The 20103-nt window shown below is 38.8% G+C and overlaps 1 protein-coding gene across 15 annotated transcripts in view; it reads right to left on the reverse strand.

Moving 5' to 3' along the window:
* The window catches only part of dlg2 (discs, large homolog 2 (Drosophila)), a 163351-nt gene that overhangs the window by 26369 nt on the left and 116879 nt on the right, over positions 1 to 20103 (reverse strand). For 11 of the 15 annotated variants that reach the window (XM_069675111.1, XM_069675218.1, XM_069675209.1 and 8 more), the window contains 8 exons: positions 17907 to 17960; positions 16225 to 16275; positions 12883 to 13007; positions 10584 to 10753; positions 9968 to 10104; positions 8933 to 9077; positions 8090 to 8255; positions 1968 to 2027 (listed from right to left, as the gene is read on the reverse strand). In XM_069675111.1, coding sequence (XP_069531212.1) covers positions 1968 to 2027; positions 8090 to 8255; positions 8933 to 9077; positions 9968 to 10104; positions 10584 to 10753; positions 12883 to 13007; positions 16225 to 16275; positions 17907 to 17960 — 908 coding nt within the window. Of the gene's footprint in view, positions 1 to 1967; positions 2028 to 8089; positions 8256 to 8932; positions 9078 to 9967; positions 10105 to 10583; positions 10754 to 12882; positions 13008 to 14166; positions 14212 to 16224; positions 16276 to 17906; positions 17961 to 20103 lie in introns of those variants that run through there. The other 4 variants (XM_069675184.1, XM_069675175.1, XM_069675166.1 and 1 more) reach the window with 3 other exon arrangements.

Here is a 20103-nt window from a genome sequence, read left to right on the forward strand (position 1 = left end):
AGCTAAATACTCTCACATTTCGGAAGATGGATGATTATTAACTACAATGATCATCCATAATCATTAATACAATTGTTGATACTTCATGTTCAGGCAATGATTGATCAATAACTAATTATTTAGGTCCAACTGGTATTAACATTTATCTTAAAGCTTATATGAAATCAGTTCTAGAAAGCTTATTACTGTAATGAGAATGAATGCAGGAAGCGGATCAAAGAGCTCTGAAAACATGGACTTTGTTGGGTTAAAGGGAATTTAACCCTTTATTTACGTATTTCGGGATCTAAATGACGAAAGGGTACAAATTGGAATTGCTGGAGTCGAATGCTTCAGATACTAGAAACAGCTGAACGTTGCTCTTTTCAAAGGCACCAGACTCCATTGGCAGTAATTGTTTCTGGTACACTGCTGCCTCAGTTGGTTAGTTTGTTTATGTGATTGTGAGACTTTGGCATTTAAAATGTTAGCTTAAAGTAATCTATTATAGAATTAAGAAAAAATACAAGGGTATCAAAAAAAGAGATCAAATTTAAAATAACAGACACATCGGCATCTTTCATTTGTTTGAGTCATTGCCAAAAAAGTTTTATCACAGACATCAAACATTTTTTCTCAAGAAAATCTAAAAAAAAATCTTTTATTCACAACACCATCAAGAAAATAAGAATATTTTAAATGTGATCAATCTGAAAATGTGCATTATATTTCAACCATAAGAAGTCTACCTCGTGATTACAGGGAAAGTGCACTCTGCCCTTATGCCTGTTTGCCTGAGCCAGATGCTTGGCATCTTTTCTTGGCTGCAGGTTCATTCATGTTTGGGGTCTGGTTCTGAGCTGTGGACACTCTCAGGAAGGAGTGAAGGTGTGCATCAGTTGCACACGTGTATGTGCAACTGATGCACATGCAGAGCATTCGAGCAGCTTGTAGGCGGAGCTTGGAGCATTGTTTCAGAGTTCTATCAGCTTCATTCGGATGTTTACAGGTAATCTTTCGTTTCCTTTCCCACGTCAACTACAAACGGATTACTGAGAACTTAAAATTAAAATTTCTGAGCTCCAAAGTCGGCAAATCGCCGGGTGAACTCTGCCAGGTCCGCGTTATCAGCAAAACGCGCAGTTTGGAACACAGCGGTGGAGACCTGGTTTGTCATTGTTAAGCAACATGACAAGTTGCGAGTAAACAGTAATCTACTATATAAGTAAGTGAAAATCCAAAGAAAAAGAAACAAATTGGACGATCAGATGAAGGCAAACAGTCTAAAAAGGGAAGCGACCGTCAGCGAGGAAAATAAAGAGTTGCAACCAGAGCCAACCGTGGACGTCACACATGCAACACTGTCTGGATATCTGGGAAGTGTGCTCCCATAATCACTGTTTATCACCATAGGTGCCGCCAAAGAGAACGAAGCTGAGATCTTCCAGATCACCACAAGATCAAACAGAATATTTTTGTAATACACCATTACCCCCCCCCGCCCCATAAAAGCAAAAAAAAAGAAAACTGCTAGCAAAAAGATCTCTTTTTGTAGGCACCCTTTCCTTCATTTTATCAAACACTCACAGTAACAATCTTTGCCTGTCGGTTTTAGTGGATGTACTTTTGTACCTATTAGTGTTTTAGACCCCAAAAGATGTAAAAATAGGGCCCAGGTTTAAAAATACCTGAATGATCCCGAAAGACAATATACAAATGATATACATTATACGTTATCTATTAAGAGATGTATAACAGGGAATAACCTATTTCCTACAATATATGCAGAATACATTGTGAAAAAGAAAATGAAACATTCATCAGTACTTCAGTTTTCTTCATAACATTCAATCAGGCATCCAAAATAAAATCAAAAGGGACTCATGCTTAAACAAATTCATGATCTAATTTCTTTCTTCAGTGATTCTTTGCAATGATGAACATGCAAGAGCATGCAGGTCGTGCCCTGAGAGCACTAAATATCTCACCTCAACTGGAAGTGCTGAGAATCAAACCTGTGACCCTCCCCATCGTCTAGCGAGGGATTTCTAGTAGGAATGAAAAAGTAAACTTTGAAAACCAACGACTGATAGACGCCATCGAGTAATTATTTACAATCACACGGTTGATTTTTTACATCAAGACGCTCATCACAGAAACACTTAGAGGCATGCAACATAGAAGAAAACAGGACAATTAAAAAAGTAATGAACGTCCATGTCAGTAAAAACATTTGTTAGCTCTAACACAATATGCCTGCATGGAAGGAAGTGCTTATCTGCTGCTGAAACACTACACATTATAGATGTAGTCGAATCAGACAGTGAACACTCCCTGTGTGCATGCACAGTATGCTGCCACCTGAGTAGGATTAACGTGTGTTCACTGGAGGATACAGGAGTACAGTGTGAGTTTTAAATGAAATCCATAACAGAGACGAAGACTCCTCCTCTATTTTTGAGAACAAATAACCCCTTACCAAAATATTATCTATATTTTATATCTATATTATCTAAAACATATTGTTCTATTCTTTGGGAAAAAATTGTATGAAATTTGTATTAAAAAACAGTTTCGCAGTGAGCAAAGATGGCAGTCTGTGCAGATTAGAGATGAGGAGCAGAGGAAGACGGGCTCCTGCTGTCCTCCATGGTGCCGGATATTAGAATAGAATTCAAAATGTGAAAACTACATCATACTTTGAAACTAACAAAGCTCAAAATTCAAATTTATTAAGGCCTTTCATCGTAAAAGTGCAGCTTTCACCAGCCCCCACTAATGCAAATCATGTTTGTTTGACATACTGGTCTGTGTGTTATTCTGTAGTCTGTTGGTGTGAGGTGGGTCATTGAACTATTGTCGAGTATCAGTAAGTGTTACCTACACAATAACTTATTTACTCACACACACACACACACACACACACACACACACACACACACACACACACACACAGAGACTGGATTGTAGCCTCGTCATTTCACTGTTTAGCCTTTCTTGAGCAGGCTAAAGCACAGCATCACCATCTTATGGTAGTTCAGTCTCTCTGTTTGTTTCCTGTTCAAACATGAAAACATCTTCACCAAGCATCTCTGTCCCGTCTGACTGCCAGTAGCTGAAGAGGGTGCTAACTATAGCTGCTATGATTATACAGCTGAATGACATCACAGTCCTCCATCTACAAAAATAGACGGCACTTATGAAGCTTAAAATAAAGACCTTAGTTTGTGTGGGTTACCCTCCTCTGCATCATCTGGTGATATGAGCGGCCCTTTAGGCAGCAATGTTTCACTAATCATAATTCAACATGACCAGCCCTGCAGCCAACTCTGCTGGGTTGTAGAAAAGTTCAGAGCTCAGAAATGTAATGATGTGTCTACAGCCAAATCATTAAAACAGCTTTTATTCAGCTGAGACTCGGAGGCCACACTGAACAGATTGCCTGTTTCTCTTGCTGCATCATTCCCACTGTAATGAGTTGAGGCAATCAGTCAGCCCAGATCAGACTATAAAGGGGGAATCTACACAGGCAACGTTTTTGAAGCGTATTTTTGACACACATATGCCGGGACAGAACCGCTCCAATGTTATTCAATGCTGCAATCTCTACAGCTGCGTCTGTTGCGTGGGAGACAGGCATATTACGCAAGTCATTTTCTGCTGCTCTGTTCGTTTTACGTGTCACATCTATTTTCCCCGCTGCTGCGTGTCAGTGAAGCGTAGAAAGCCACTGACTAATACTGTAAATACATGCACACAACCAAGGAATCCATGTTAAACCCTTCGATTTCAGTTTCCGATTCAAGTTATTGATCGGCTCGATGAGCAGGTAAAATTAATCTGAAAGAGCAGTGAATATGTACATTTCCTCAACATCTGGGTAAACTAATCCTATTAATTCATTCTCATTTAACTTCTACATCCCATATAAATACAGAACGTATGCACAATTAAGAAATAAGTCTACAAGTCGGTTGCAAGGTTGTCTTCTTCTACTGTTTCCGTCAGACCGTGCGTACAGTCACTGCCAGCCCATTTAGGCAACATTTTCATACTTCGACGAGATCCTGTACTATGTAAGGGCCTACTGGTCTCCTTGTTTGCTGTTAGCCTCTTTTCTTACATTACTTTTTGGGCCCAAAGACTGCCAACTTAATTTCCAGAAGAAGAAAAAAAGATTATTAAAAATGATCAATATTTAAAATGACGGAATTTCAAACAAGGGCAAAAGCCCTCTATTTTCTTTTTCTGTTAATGGCATGAGTGGGTGTTTGTCAAGGGGAATATGGAAGAACACTAGCGCATCAACGAACATCTTGATCACAAACCAATAATTATTGTTAATGTTTATGCCCCCAACAATGATCATCTTCCTTTTTTTAATACAATTGAGAACTTCTGGTTGATTGTAGCAACATCTCAATAATTCTGGGTGGTGATCTAAGTCTAATCACCCCCCTAGAGATAACATTAAAGTTTCCAGTGCTTTAGTTGATTTATGTAGAGGAGCGGGGCTTTCTGATGTCTGGAGGATTACACATAATGAAGAGAGAAATTATACATTCCAGTGTACATAAAAAAGTTACTAAAGAATACAGTCATTGTGGGTATCTCAGGATGTCTTAAGCAACACTTTTGAATCCAAAATCCAAAATATAGTATACTCCGATCATTCTCCCATCTTTCCAATAGTTGAAAATCTCTCAAATGGTCACTAAATAACTCTTTTCTAGACGTAGATTTCAAAACAATGATTACCAAAAATACAGAACTCTTTTTCAGAGAAAATACTAACTCAGCTTTATGATTTAGAACTATTTGGGAAGCTTATGAAGCCACCTGTGGAGGCTGGATAAATAGCTATGCATCACATAAAAATAGAATCAACAGATAGACAATTTAACATCTACCCTGACATAACCGGAAAATAAACATAAAGCTTCACCCAGAAATGACCATTTATAGCCAGAGTTCATTAAAGTGAAATCTGAACAAAATTCTCTGACGAATGAAAAGCTGAAATTTGCCCTATACCAACTGAAAAGTAAAAAAAACTATGACGTGGGGGAGAAGACCTGCAGACTGCAGATGGAAAAACCTCTAGAATAATCACAGCCATACAGTCAGACCACACTGTTATTTAACATTTAGTCACACCATCAAAACAGGATTTAGATTCATTCATTTAACAGTCAATTGACCTGTATTATCCCAAATTGAAAGGAAATAATTAGATTTAGACATTTCAACAACTGAAGTTATTAAAGCAGTTAATTATTTATCCAGAAATACAGCTACAAATCTCTGTAAAACCTTTGTTGATCTATTGGCTGACAAGCTTCTTGAAGTATACATTGAGTCTAACTGCTAAAACACAGTCCCCCATAATAAGAACACACCAATAATCCACTTATATGTGGCAGCTATAAGCCTATTCAGCTGCTTAATGTAGACCATAAGATCTCATCTGGTACACAAAGAAAAGGTTCTGTTAAAAACAGAGTAGTCGGTGATACTATGCGCAAATTAATACATACTTTTTTTATGCAAAAAAACATCTCAAACCCCACAATTGCGATATGTCTAGATGCTGAGAAAGCAAATGTAATTCAAGAGGAAAAAATCAGAAAACCTTAAACAAGTTCTTTTCCTCCCTATATTAGAGCAGTCCCAGGACCTCTGGGCATTAAGTAGAAGATTTTAACAGATTAAAAGATTAAAAACAGGGGGCATATTGTTTGATAATAATGAAATTTTTAATAGTCAGGGGTGAACATACTTTTTTAACTGATGAATTGTTAAAAAAGTTTGGTTTTAAGAAGTGGGCAGACATTATATTAAATGTTTGGTTTTAAGACGTTATATTAAATGTTCATGTTTTCTGGATGTTTGAGCTAAATGTTCACATAGTTTCTGTTGTTTTGTGTCGTAGGGTAAACAACATGAATGTAATCGCTCCAGTGGATTTAACTAGTGAAAATCTAGAGTAACAGGAGTTTCTTATAACATGAGCTAAAAAGACAAAACATGCTGAACTAATGATGGCTTAAGTTTAGTGACAGCCACAGTCCAGCAGTAGTGTGTGAGAGAGAACTGCCTCCGCCCCTCACACACAGGCTCTGCGAGAGAGATCCCTCTTCTGGATTGGGTATATGCATCACAGAGGAATGTCTTAATCTTACTGCATATTAGAAGCGGTTGCTGAGATTAAATGTGCAAGATAATGTTTTTGTAGTAATAATAAACAGGAAATTTATTTTCTTAATTTCTGCAGTACCAAAAGCAAAACCGATAATGTCATAAGTTTATCAATAGTACCGGGTTTCAGTACCCATCCCTATAGGTCACCCAGATTGATGTGCAAAAGTAACATTAGCTAAAAACTGTTGCTAGCATCCCTGTTAGGAGATTCCTCCTTCTTTTCTTACTTTGCTTACAGAAATATAACATTTTTTTTTTTAGACCTTTCACATGCATATCCGTGATGAAATGAAAGTAGCTAAGCCGCTTTGTAGCTCTTCCTTCAAACTCTACGCCAGGCGGACAAGAGCTGCTGTCAGTGCTGCACTTTAGGTTGGAGAGGTAATCTCAAAGGCTATTAGGGATGCACCTCGGCCAAGAGCAAATACTAAACCTCTTACCTCCAAAGAGAATGGAGCACTAATCCTTCACTCAACAAAGCTTCACACAGGACAACTTCACTTAGGCTCTGGAATGAGCTTTTTTATCACTGGGATGCAACATTCCTCCACAGTCCATATTTTAAAGTGAAATATAAGACACATGATGGAGTGTGTTTATTTACTTGTTCATTTTGATGTGCACCTTTTACTGTGTCAAAGCAGTGACATTTAACCTATGAAGAGGCCAGATGAAGCAGCAACTCAGACCAAACCTTATGTTTGACCAGCAGCAGGCCTTCACCTCTGGAGACATTTGCTGAGCCTAAAGACTAAAGCTTTACTCTTGGATTAGATTTAATCAAAAATGTGGCCCATGTGTTAGCAAGCCTTATGTCAGCCTGCTTTAGGATTAGGTGTTCAGGGATCTGAGCTGGGGAGCTGCTAATGTTTGATTGTGACTGATTCCAGTAAGGCATCTTAAGCTGCCTTCTTTCTGGACCAGAAGCAGCTGTTAGAGAGGAGAGACTGAAAACTACAACAGGTTGAAAAAGCAGACATATTCAACTGCTACAGAGTAAACTGGAACTTTCATAGCTCATGTGTAGTCTGTGACGGGGTTTTACCTGTTGTTTACAGAAACATGTCCGGCAAAGATTAGGCACAAAAATAAAGGCTAGGATAAGGATTTTCTAGTTTTGTGAAAAGTGCAACACAAGCCTACAAGAACACACACTGTGACACGTGATGTGAAGCACCACACCCTGTTGAAATGCTGTTATATCAGGGAGTCCCTTGAAACTAAAGGTATGTGCCATGAGTCATCTAAAACAATAAAAAAAACAAAGACGAAACAGCAAACAACATGTGTGTCTCTGCCTGATGCCACATCAATGCCACAGTAACAGGAGAAAATAAGATGATAAGCCGACACGCTGATTTTTATTGAAATCTTTCTCTACAGTTAATTGTGCAAATGTATTTATTGTTTGTTTGAACTGCTGCTGGGGCCGGAGGCAACCTTTACTTTGACAACATTATATCCGCTGTTAACCAACCTTACACAACCTTTGAAAAACAGATCAACACCAAAACACAGTACGAGTACTCTGACTCTGTTCCAATGGTTTCCACGCTTGTGTCAAAATGGCACTAAAAGCATTGTCCAAACTATATCATTCAGCTGCAAAGATATCATAGTACAGCAGGCATACAGGACAGCAGCTGACCAGTGCTTTTCAAACCACTGTTTCCGGGTGTACACTGTTATATGTTATTCATATACAATGCCATATAACATTTGATTTAGTAAATGTGATCAAAGTGTTGTGATCGGGCAACCAGAGACCTGATTTTATCATCCCAGAAGTCTTTTTGAGGCTTTCTTTAAAAAACACACATCTGTCAAGACAAGGGGGAGACAGGAGGAGCTGGGTGGACAAGACTTCTACCTGTAGTTCTAGTAGTCTGGTAGAAAGGGAAGTAATTACCGTAAGAAGGAAAAACCATCCAACCTGTTTATATCCTCTTCCCCCAGTAAGTGCTTAGGGAGGGGGGAATAACTCCCTGGGGAGATTGGGGGGAGACTAGACTTGTAATCCAGAGTGCCACTGTTGACAGGGGAAGAGATATGGTTTTCCATGGCTGGAGAGAAAGCTGTGGAGGAAAAGTGAGAGAGTTACAATCGACCAATCAGTGGACACATTTCCACAACGCAATTTTCCAATTTAGTTTTAAAATTCTGAACATTTACTGTATTTAATATGATGATTTTTCTGAAATATACAAAAAATACTTTTAAAAACAAACAATCTCTCTATGACTGTAATCTAATTCATTATGTTTGGTTTATTAACACATACTGTATTTCTCATTGTCATCATTCTTGTCAACCCAATTTTCAGCAAAGGCAGCTTGCTTCTTTGCTAATAGTGCTCCGATAACCCCACATATACAACCACAAAACCACAGCTAGAGACTAGCTAGGGAACACGATGCAAAGCCAGACATGTTCTCAGATGTTGGTGGAAACCAAACCAGAGATTCAAACAGAGGGAATACTGCTCTGAGATCCATCAAGTGGACACAAACATGACAGAAAGATAATGTTACATAGACATGTAAGTTGACAATTGTTTGCTAATATGTGATAACTGATGTAAAGTCATGCTGTCTGATACAGATTGAGTGAATACAATGCCTTGTGTGATCAGCAGTAATAGACACATAACACAATTAAAAACATATACTGAACAATACTCTCTGCATTCTGTTCAAAACTTATACACACATCACATGACTTATCGCTTCAAATACAAGAGGTAAGGACTTACAGTGTGTAATATCAGGAGGCCCATAGGGATCTGATAGGTAGACATTGGTGGGCTTTCCCACCTTTAGGTAGACTACGTCCGACGTGTTCTTCAGAATGGCAACAGCCTCCTCATGAGACACTTCCTCCAGACTGTAGTTGTTCACCTGTCCAGACACAGACACAGTCCTTGTGTTTGTTCAGTCCACACTTTTACAGGCTGCCTTGTGTTTTCTTACAGCTCACTTCAGATTAGTCCAGCATGCTCCCTGCCTTCTGGAGACTGGATTATGACAGATGGTGTTCAGGAGAGAACACAACAGTTGGAAGGGAATTAAATTAAGCACTGGTTAAGCAAGAGGGATGCCCTCCTCAAGAGAAAGCTTGTGTTACACTACTGAGCCAGTAGGCTGCCATCCCTACTTTCAAACTGTGTGCTGGAGACTCATCTAATCACTAAATTATCAATTAGAAAGAAGCTACAGGAGTAATACTGTCAGCTGGAAGCACATCGCCTGCCTTATATGATGCTGGTTATTGTACTGTACACAGTGTAACTTCACTCATGGCATCACCTTTTGTCTCTTTATATTTAGTCTTTATAATAGTGACCGTTATTTCAAGGGTAATACCAGCATTATTATTTTCAGAGTCTGAGCCCTTTGCATGCCCCAAAGTCAACATTGATTTATTGACGTTTTGTCATGTGTGTAAGGTAAAGTTACTCAGGTCATAACATATGATGGTAAATGGTAAATGGGCTTTACTTATATAGCGCTTTTCTAGTCTCAATTTGGGGTTCAGTATCTTGCCCAAGGACACTTGGACATGTAGCCTGAGGGAGCTGGGGATTGAACCTCCGACCTTCCGATTGAAATACGACCGACTCTACCACAGTCGCCCACAACAGTAGGAAGGGAATTAAACATTTGATTACTATTCATACTCCCACGTTTCCACTTAATTTTATTGAAGCTGATCTGCATATTCATGTGGGATAATATGAGAAATATAACATTTTATATATATAATATATCTCCTTTATGTGTTTACTCACCATTAACAACCTGTCTCCAACATGTAGCCGGCCATCCTTCTGTGCTGCACCGCCATCTATGATCTTGGTGACGTAAATGCTGTTGTCACCAGGAATGTGTTGGTTCCCAACTCCACCTGCAATACTGAAGCCAAGCCCTGTGTGTATGTTTAAATGAAAAGTGTTGGTCAGTTTCTTGTTGTATGACAGATTGGGTCATCAGACAATACGAGCACTATATAATGATGTGTATTATGATATGCATTACATGGATCCAATTTTTTTTTTATTAAAACAAGAGGACCGGTTTGTCTAAATATTATATGTTTTACAATAAATTTAGAAGATACTAAATTTTACTGTATTTTGTGTGAGCCACAGCCCTGTAACATTATTGAACCTACAATAGTATTGGCAGCCAGAGAAAACCCTGTTTAAAATCTGTTGAGCTGAACTTGCATGAATGGTCAAAGAAAATTCCATTTACATGCTGCAGTACTTTGAATTGCTCCAGCTGCAGTGAGCAGTTAAATGAACTCTATCTGATTAATAATCCCAATGTAAGTATTTACACAAGCATTAATAGCAGAACAGAAATTAATATTCACAGCTGTCAGTCTGTGTGTGATTGACCAACCTTTGGGTCCTTTGATGAGTTTGATCTCAATTATGGTCTCCAGCATTGGCCTGCGGCGCCGCACATACAGCCGGACAATAGAACCTGCCACCTTCAGGGCTTCCACTGCCTTACTGTGGGACACTTCAGATACATCTGCGTCATTCACTCGCAGGATGCAGTCGTTTACTCTGGAGGAGGAACAGTATGAATTAATAATGATAATAATAATCAAACAATGTGACACTATGTCTCTTCAGAAACTGCCAGTTATTGGCATTAGATCATGGTTACTTGCAGTGGGGACCCATGAATCCATACACAAGGCATAGATTGCTGCTTTGTTGTGCATATTATACACTTTTTTATGTTTATGTGAGTCTGGGTCTGTGAATTGGTTACATGTGGGCGAGTACACAAGAGTGTAAAAATGAAATTACTGAGCTGCTTAGTTTGAATTCCTCTGGAGTGTTGACCAAACCATTCATGCCCTGGCAGTCAAGGACACAAGTCTCCTAGGGGTGCTCATAGGAAACAGCTGGGACCAAGCACACACACACACACGCACACGCCCACACAAACACAATCATAAACACACAGACTTTTCTTTCAGAGATAAAATGGTGGGGTTACTGTAGGTTTAGTTCCAACTACATCCATTCTTTTAACTTTCAAAAACAGCCTCCACGATAAACACTTAAAATGTTTCTTGCAGTCCCCTAAGCCCAGCTGCTGCATTAAGTATGCTTTGTGCTCTGCTGTGTTGTCCCAGAGCATCGGCAGGAAGTGTGTCTGGCTTCTCTGATGTTATAGTAAACAAAATTCCCATCAGGCCTCCTTCCTTACAGAGATTAGACTTCCCCTCCATCTATAATTCATTAGTCTTGCTGCCCACCATGTGAGTGGGTGAACATCAATTAGGCTAAGTGTGATCTATGCCCTGCCTCCTTCTTCTGTGATCTGCTCGAGATTAAGGCTGTGTATGCATTACGCGTCTCTCTAACATTTGTGATCTCACAGTGATGCTTCAAAACTGCTGGTTGGACAAAGAACGAGGGATGGCCTGAATGAAACACCAGCATTATTCAACAGTCTTAGTGTAAAGGGCAGGAGGGCAGACAGACTGCAACTATTTTCTGCAGATAATTTTACACCCTGTTTTTCCCCTTGTCTTTATTATATACATAATTTAGTAAGTACACAATACTCATTATTCACTTATTGTTTACTCAGAACAAATTAGGGCAGGGGTCTCCAACCTTTTTTCATCTGAGAGCTACTTTGCAAAATGAAAGTGGCCAAGAGCTACTTGCATTTCATCGCTTACGTTTATTTAAATAACGAATAAAAACAAATGAACCAGCTTAATAAAAACTACTTACATGAGTCAAAATGTCAATACTCAAAGCTTACACGCTGCATCAGAACATCTTAAATTAACTTCACGACCATGTAACATGTATGTTCTGCATCCATGTTTCAAATTTCAATGTGTCAAGTTACCAAACATCTTATTACATCAAAGTCCAAAGAAATTTTTTTTTCATCTCCTATTTTTCTCTGAAACCTATTTTCTGTATTATCAAGTCAGTGTATCCAACACCTCCATTCACATTTCAAAAATCGTGGGTGTACGATGGGGCCCTTAGTCTTAATACGCAAATGCTTATTAGTTTTAGTCACATTTTAGTAATTTTAACCCTTTATAGTTTTAGTCTAGTTTTAGTCATTAAAATTGTCTTTTCATTATTTATTTCCTGACAATGTTCTCCACGGCCAATATAGATCCTCAGCTGAGTTTATATGTGTATATGGAAACTTCTGGAACGTAACGTTGTGCATGTTAAGCCACAGAACGAAGCTATGCAGTTACAGTCGTACATACTGCAAATTCCTCTCTTGCCTAATTTGCAGCAGCAGTGTTGGTATTTACCGTTAACATTTTTTATAAATTCATCATTGCTTCTCATTGAAACAGTCTGACTGAAGCAGACAGCCGGTGATAGCTCTTTTTGTCCGGAAGAAGTGGCAAATGACACGTAAAACGCCCCTTAAATGTTTGAGACACGAACAGAAAAATGATCTGTATCACAAGTATGCATTCCATTAAATATGTCTGATGGTAGATTACGCTGTGCAGTAGTGGAGGAGTAAGTAGTAATATATTCAGTCCCCAGTGAGCGGTGAGAGATTATCTTTAAGTCATCCTCCCAAAGGAGATTTTCTTTCTCAACATTTTTTTTTTCTTTCCTGTCAGGTCTGAAAAGTTTTCTTTTAAGCTCTTATTAAAAACCCTGGTGGGAAAGCCTAAGTGACTGACCTAAGGCGTCCATCCTCTGCTGCAGCTCCTCCAGGGATGATTTTGGTGATGAAGATGCCGGGGTCGTCACCAATGTGTGGGTTATCTGTCCCTCCAGCAATGCTAAAGCCCAATCCCGAGTTACCCTGTGGCAATGCAAAGCAGTCAGTGACAACAGGAAGTCTGCAGGCAGGACCTATTCTTTATGTAGTGTTGTAAAATGTCAACACATCAACTGCATGATTCTTACACAGTTGGACACTGGTGTGATTAGCCTCCTATTTAGAAAGTCGTGCTGTTTTACACTGACACTAATGTTAAGATGTTTACGCCGATTCAAGTGTTCAGCAATGCACAAAGCACATTAACTATACAACTTTCTAAACATACCATCAAACCCAAAGTACACCTTCATCAACATCACCTCATGTTCAAAATGTGCTCAATTGAGCTGATATTCAGCTAGATTTCATTTTAGGACTAATAATCCTGTACACTTTAATTAATAGGTTAATAAGTTAGGGGAAAAAAGGGATGCCCGCTAAAAGTCCAGGATTTGAATCGTCAGGAGCAAAGATCCTGGGCCGACCAGCATTATGTCACTAAATTATTCACAAAACAAACAGACCCGCTAACCAAAACTGGTATAAACACAAAATAAGCAGTTTCAGGTTAATAATCTGTGTTTCTCTTTGGGGGCTGCTCGAGGAGATGCCAACACAGCTTTAGTTAGATTTTAAATCAAATCTTCATCCAGTTAAAAGATAACATGGTAGTTTATTATGGTGAAAATTTCTACACTTTGCCTGATATGTTGAGCTGACAGTTGGCGCATATGGAAAACTTATAAGCATGTCTTACTGGTATAAAGCGTTAGACCAAGAAGCCTTATATAGCAGTTCAATGTGTTTTTCTGAAAAAAGTTGAAATAGCTGCTTTGATTGATCAGTCAAATCAAATCTGACTGAGAATATATTTAGTCAGGTACAGTCTTACATCATCCTGAAATATTTAGACTTGGATCTTTCTTCAGTTGGTTGTTGAAGTTTAAGTTTCGAGTTGTAGAAGCTGAAAGTTTGATCATTTTAGCGATATATTGTAACTTCTTCTATACATACTTTCAAAGACTCTGAATAGCAGCAGGATGTTCAGGAGCTGACTAAGTTCGGTTGAAGATGTGTCTCGTAACCTGTTAGTTTACAGGTTAATGTCACAATAGACGCTGACGATCAGCAACTTTAAATCTCCAAAAACACAATATGTGGATATTTATATTTTTCAAATCATTTCACTTTTTTTTCTCACCAACTGCAGATTAATGCCCCGAGGGACATGCACTACCAGCTGGGAGGCACTGACCACAGGATCAAACAACACTGTGTTGTTACTGCCTCTAAAGAATCCAACACTAGGTATTCCTTCTGTTGACTTTTAACCCTGTTGAAAAGCACAGACAACAATCTACTTTCAAAATCACTGACACTGTAATGAATGTTTAAACACTTTAAAGTGTCACTGCTCTCAGTATGATTACTAGTGGTCAAAGGTGTCTTCAGTGTGTGCCATTACAAAATGGCTCTGGCATCCTGCAGTAAATCCAGGTCACAGTCACTCCCTCTATATATTGCTGAGGGATAACAGCAATGTCTTTCAGAGCAGCAGCTACACTTTGTCGGCTCTGCAAATAAAACTCCCTAGATACCCATTCACAAAATGAGAGTCAGGTTTTGATTAAATTGTTAGCTGATTGGAAGAGCAGATCTCTTGATTACAAAAACCTGCTGAGCATCCCTGCAGGGACTCGCTGCCTCTAACGCTGAGATAAAACAACACTGTTCAACTGTTCAAATATCATCTCTCTGAAGCCCCAGCATGCTCTCCTGGTTTGTTGGTTGTTGACCTTCACCTTTGGTGTTTCCTTTGCTTTCTTTGCTCCTGATTGTATAGGAGCTGTCATACCTCCATTCACCCTGCATCTGTTAGTATCCACTCTGCGTCTGTTAGTATTTCCATCTGAGTGACTTGGAGATAATTTATGAGCAGATGCCAACTGTGCCACATCTGCTTTGGCACACAATTGGTTTCATTGGGTTGTGAGGGATTAAAAAGTTTCATGCTGTTTGCTTTTATATCAAAGATCTGCATGAATTAATTTCAAAGTCGAATAACCCTTTGACCAAAGTCAGATGGGGAGGTGTAACAATTTTCTGTAGAACCAAGTAAAAGCAATGTTAAATTTAGCTTAATTATCTGGGAAATGATGTTTACACATACAAATTTTAGATGCAGTTTTTGTCATTGCCACATTGTGGGATATCGTGGGCACATTAAGGGAAAGAGGGCAAGCTCAATTATGGTAGCGGTAGCTTGCCACGGCATATTCGGTAGCTGCCAGGGGAACTGTCAGTAGCTACCACGACCTGCTGCAACCTACCTGAGCCGTATGGCAGTTCTGGTGACTGCCAGGACCTGCCACAGGAACTGCCAGTACCTACCGTAACCTGCCAGGACCTGCCCGTGAAACTGCCAGTACCTACTGCAACCTGCCGTGACCAGCCAGAGCCATAGTGGCCATTAATTTAATCCTGTTTAAAAGTATTAGCTGCAGTTCACGTCTTAAGAGAAAACATAATTTAACTCTAAGCCATTTCATTCAAGAAAAGAAATATGCAAATTCTATTAAGTTTATAGTTCAAAATGCAAATTATTGTAGTAAAACAGACTTGTATGGCAGGTCGCGGTAGCAACTGGCAGTTCACGTGGCAGGTCCTGCCAGTCACCAGAACTGCCATACAGCTCCGGGAAAATCAGGGTTGTGCAGCCCTAAACAGCATGTTTGAGTCATCTGAGCCAGCATTAGAGTCAAGCAGAAGCCATTTGGTAAGTAATACACTGCTTCGCTAGCCATTTAACACAACATTAGTGAGATGTCCCCATTCATTCCCAATGCTGTGAGTGCAGTACTAAATGTTATCTCTGTAGCAATAGCTAGTGCTATATTATTATGGAACTGAACTCCTGCCGTCTTCGCTTAACATCTGCTGCTAAAAAGGGTCAACTGTAGTCAGAGCTGAACACCAGCAGCCATAAATAATCAGTCACAGATGACTGGACGCTGGGTGTAAACGGTCAAGTAATGTGAATGTTCTCATGACATGGCTTACAGGAACTTAACTAACTCCTAGATGCTTCGAGGCTTTTGTGTGTTTGTGTTTCCAGTGTCTTTAATCGTTCTATCATTGCCTTGCATATCATATTAAAGCCTCTGTGAGCCCCTTTTTTTATGAACCAAGCTGTCTTGGCAGTGTTCTCATAGCTTTTCTGAGGTTAAACAAAGCTGGCAGTAAACTTTTAGATACTCACCCGCTCTAGAGTAATTTCTTCAAACTCATATTCAATTTCGGTGCCATTGACCTGAGAAAAGAGATATTGAACAGTCATTCCATTCTGTAGTCCTTCAAACAATGCTTCATTATGAAAATACTTGAAAGTGCTCCTGGATACGTTTCTGAATTATATTCAGACTGGCTGAACCAAAACACTTCAAATGAAGGTGACAGGTGTTTTCCTCGAGCTTAATAGGCCTCATCTCAAGGGAAACACTTTAAGGTGATGGATAATCAAGATTTGCTATTCTGAAACATGGAGGTTAGCTACAGAGGAGCCAGTCTCATCCTGTATCTCACTGAGATGATTAATTAGCAGTGAGTGCTTCCGTCATTATGCATTCATACAGGAATAGCACATGAGGATATGAGATGCTGCATATTATATCCCCAATCACTTTTAAGAAGCATCAGATATGAGAATTTCAGCAAGACTTAAGGGCTAAATGAGCAACAGCAGAAAAAGAGTTTATCTGATGTTAATATGTGACTTTGGCTCTTCAGTTTAGTTTAACGCTCTGATTAAAGCGCTTCAAGTAAGTAATGTTGTCAGGCCGGGAGAAAAAAAGAACTCATGGGCTGAGGCAGATTATCTTCTCAAATCATTTTTCACAAAAAAAAAAAAACATCTTCGACATTATTATCACCTTTTAACATGAAAATAGACCGTCTAATGAGTTAAACCCCAGTTTCAGTACACTGCAATACGTTAAATGAATAATCTTAAATCAGGACAAAATATAATTATTTAACGTTTATTTTAAAGAAGCTGTATTCATGTAAGAGTTAGTTAATAACATTTTTGTCTTTAATTATCTCAAGATATTAGCACATTTGAATGAGGTTTTATGATCCATTCTTGAAGTAACTAAAATGAGCAGAATTATAAAGCTGTTCGATCAACACTTACAAGTACAAAACTGCTCAAAGACAGATTTGCTTATTTTAAGCGTGTTATACTTTTCATCTCTTTACCCAAAAACAACAGATAATGAGCCGATGGAGTTAACTGATTACTGTCAATCACAATTAGTTTGGTAAAGAACTGCACCAGCCTTTATTTCATTCTTGAATTTCTTTAAGCAGGAATAATGAATTGCAACAAGTTATGCTATTTTCTTCTGAATTACAGTTTATATAGACTCAAATCAAGAGGACTGCGAAAGCATTGGATGCTAGATTTCCGGACACTGTCCTTTATACTGAACACAATTGTTAAAACTTTCCTTTTAGAAGCGTGGATGCACTAGTTTTAAGATAATCGAGACCTTTCTAGTTGTGTTAGCAGATGATGTTAAATATTCATTTTAAGCTTTTTTGCCCTTGTTTCTGAGAGGCCACTATCAGAACTATTTTGTGTTTTTCTGCTGTGCATCAGAACTTCATTTGTTTGCATTGATGTAAAATACTGTGAAACATGCCAGAGGTGAAGGTCTTAAGAAAGCCCTGCTGGTATTTTATTTGTGACAAGCATCAATAACGTTAGTTACACAAATCAAAATATAATCTCTACTAGAAACTAGAAGAAACTAGAAGGGAAGGCAAACATCATTTCTGTCTTTAAGAGCGCACTCACTGTGCTTATCTGCAGGAAGCAATGATATGTGACTGAAAATGACTAATAGGTGAATTGAAAAAAGACACAAAATTCAAACTCACATAAGGAACTGACTCCAAAGTGTCTGTGTTGACGATGATGGGGGCAGGGCTGGCCTGTAAGAGAGACAGAGAGAAGGGGGCAGAAAGGGGTGAGACTTTGGTTCAGGTGATTGGGGATGCTTGGGACCACTGCTGTCCTACTTACATACAGTAAATGTGTCTTGGGGAAAAGCCTGTGGATCTCTGTATCATCGACAATTCAACAGAGTTCCATTTGCTGGATGGTACCAGAAACCCTCCCCTCAGATACACAGCTATTATCACTGGATGGGTTTAACTTGAGAGAGTAAACGAGTGGATTTAGTATGTTTGTCACATGCTGCATGCAATTCTGACACTTTACTGATAGCAAAGATGCTCGAGCATCATCAGAGCAGATTTTATGATTCTTACAGGACAGCAGCTTGTGTTGAGTTGTGCCTGTTAAACATAAATCTTCAAATACAAAAACAAACTGTCAAACCTCCTCAGCTCAAAGCTGTCTCTGCGGAGGCTAAGGATGTGATACACTGCTCTAGAGTGAGTATAATAGGGAAGAGAAGCTTATGTTCAGTTTACGGTTAACACACACGCTCACTTTTGCTTTGTAAATGCCATCATGAGCTCATTACATTGCCATGTGCTGAACAAAAATCTATAGGGTAGGTCCACTCTGCAGAGTGAGGTTGCTGGAATAACAGTTAAGTACAAATTCAGGCCAAATGTGCCTCATGCTGGCTGGTTCTCGTCTGTAAAGAACTTCAAAGCATGGGGCGACCAGCCTGCACTCAATTGTAACACGTTACATACAGAAATGCCTAGATTCTGAAGCACAGTTTCAGTAATTTCCCCCTGTGTTTAAAGGTCACTGCTTGCAATACTTTGTGTCCAGTCAGATTTTATCTAAATATATTCTAAATCAGTTAGAGAATACAGTATTTTTACAACTTATGTCCATCAAATCTATGACATTAGATGTATGACATAATGCAGTTGTAATCTGAGTACAATTTAACAAGAAAGAACATCTGTGCCCCAACTGGTACAACCATTAACTTTCATTATATCATTAGTTGCATGACTTTTATCGCAATTGCAATTATTGTTGATTTCAATGAAAATGATGTGTTAAATGTTTTTGTTTGTTTGTTTGTTTTGTTTTTTTGCCACGTTAGTACCCAAGTTACAATGAGACTTAGGGTGCTTCAGTTGTAACGTTGGGAAACATCTAATTCCTTAAAACCTTTCTTTCTTTAAACCTTTAAAAGTGTTCTGTGATCTCAGACACATGTACAGTAGGTCAATTACCTGTTTACATATGTGGAGAAATACATCTCTGATGGACTGAAAGTGAAAAATGTTGCAATTATGGCGACTTGCCCCTATATTGGATATGTGACTTCCAGTCAGGTAATCATATTTCAGTCAAGTGAAACCAAAATATCCCAGTGCATGGAGAATAATTTCTCCTGATGGCCTGGAGAGCATGAGCAGATGGTTAAAGACAGAGATCCCAAGAGTGGTTTTTTTTATATACAATGCGAGAGCAGTGACCCAGCAGCAGTGTACAGCACACACACAACAAGCCTGATGTATAACACACTCATGAAGATGATGCTCAAAGAAGCATTTGGAGATTGCTTTGAAATGTGTCCTGTGATTTTGTTCTACAAGATAAAAATAACTCAAACAAAGAGGAGCAATGAGAAAAGAAAGGGCTAATCATCTCTGTGAATAATTAGAACAAAACACATGTAATGCATATTGAGTACTATATATTATAATGTGTTAACAACAGTGTAACTGAACACTGTAACTGAACTTGAACTGTTACCTTATCCCCCCACAGTGAGGGATTATTATCACAGTGTGCAGTTTTTCCACACACACAGACTTCTGTCACTGCTATCATTGTGTAGTTTGAGAATCTCTTACAGACTGTGTGTGCATGACTGACATGATGTCATGAGTTTCTAGTTTAGTTCCGGTTTTCTTGTATTTTGGTTTTCAGTTATTATTTCTTGTTTAACCATGTTACTTTGTCTCCCTGTCATGAGTTTTCATTGTTCAATTTTGTATTTAATATATTGTGTTCTTGTCTTGATTTAGTCTTGTTTAGTTATGTAATTCATTTGTGTTTTATTGTCTAGAGATTTTCTGCATGAGTTCTACTATCACAGTCCTGAGTTTGGTTTTTAGTGTTTCCTGTTTTATTTTG

This window comes from Semicossyphus pulcher, unplaced genomic scaffold, assembly GCF_022749685.1.
Source record: "Semicossyphus pulcher isolate SPU_LCO1_2020_fin unplaced genomic scaffold, fSemPul1.0.p SCAF_10, whole genome shotgun sequence".
NCBI lineage: Eukaryota > Metazoa > Chordata > Actinopteri > Labriformes > Labridae > Semicossyphus > Semicossyphus pulcher.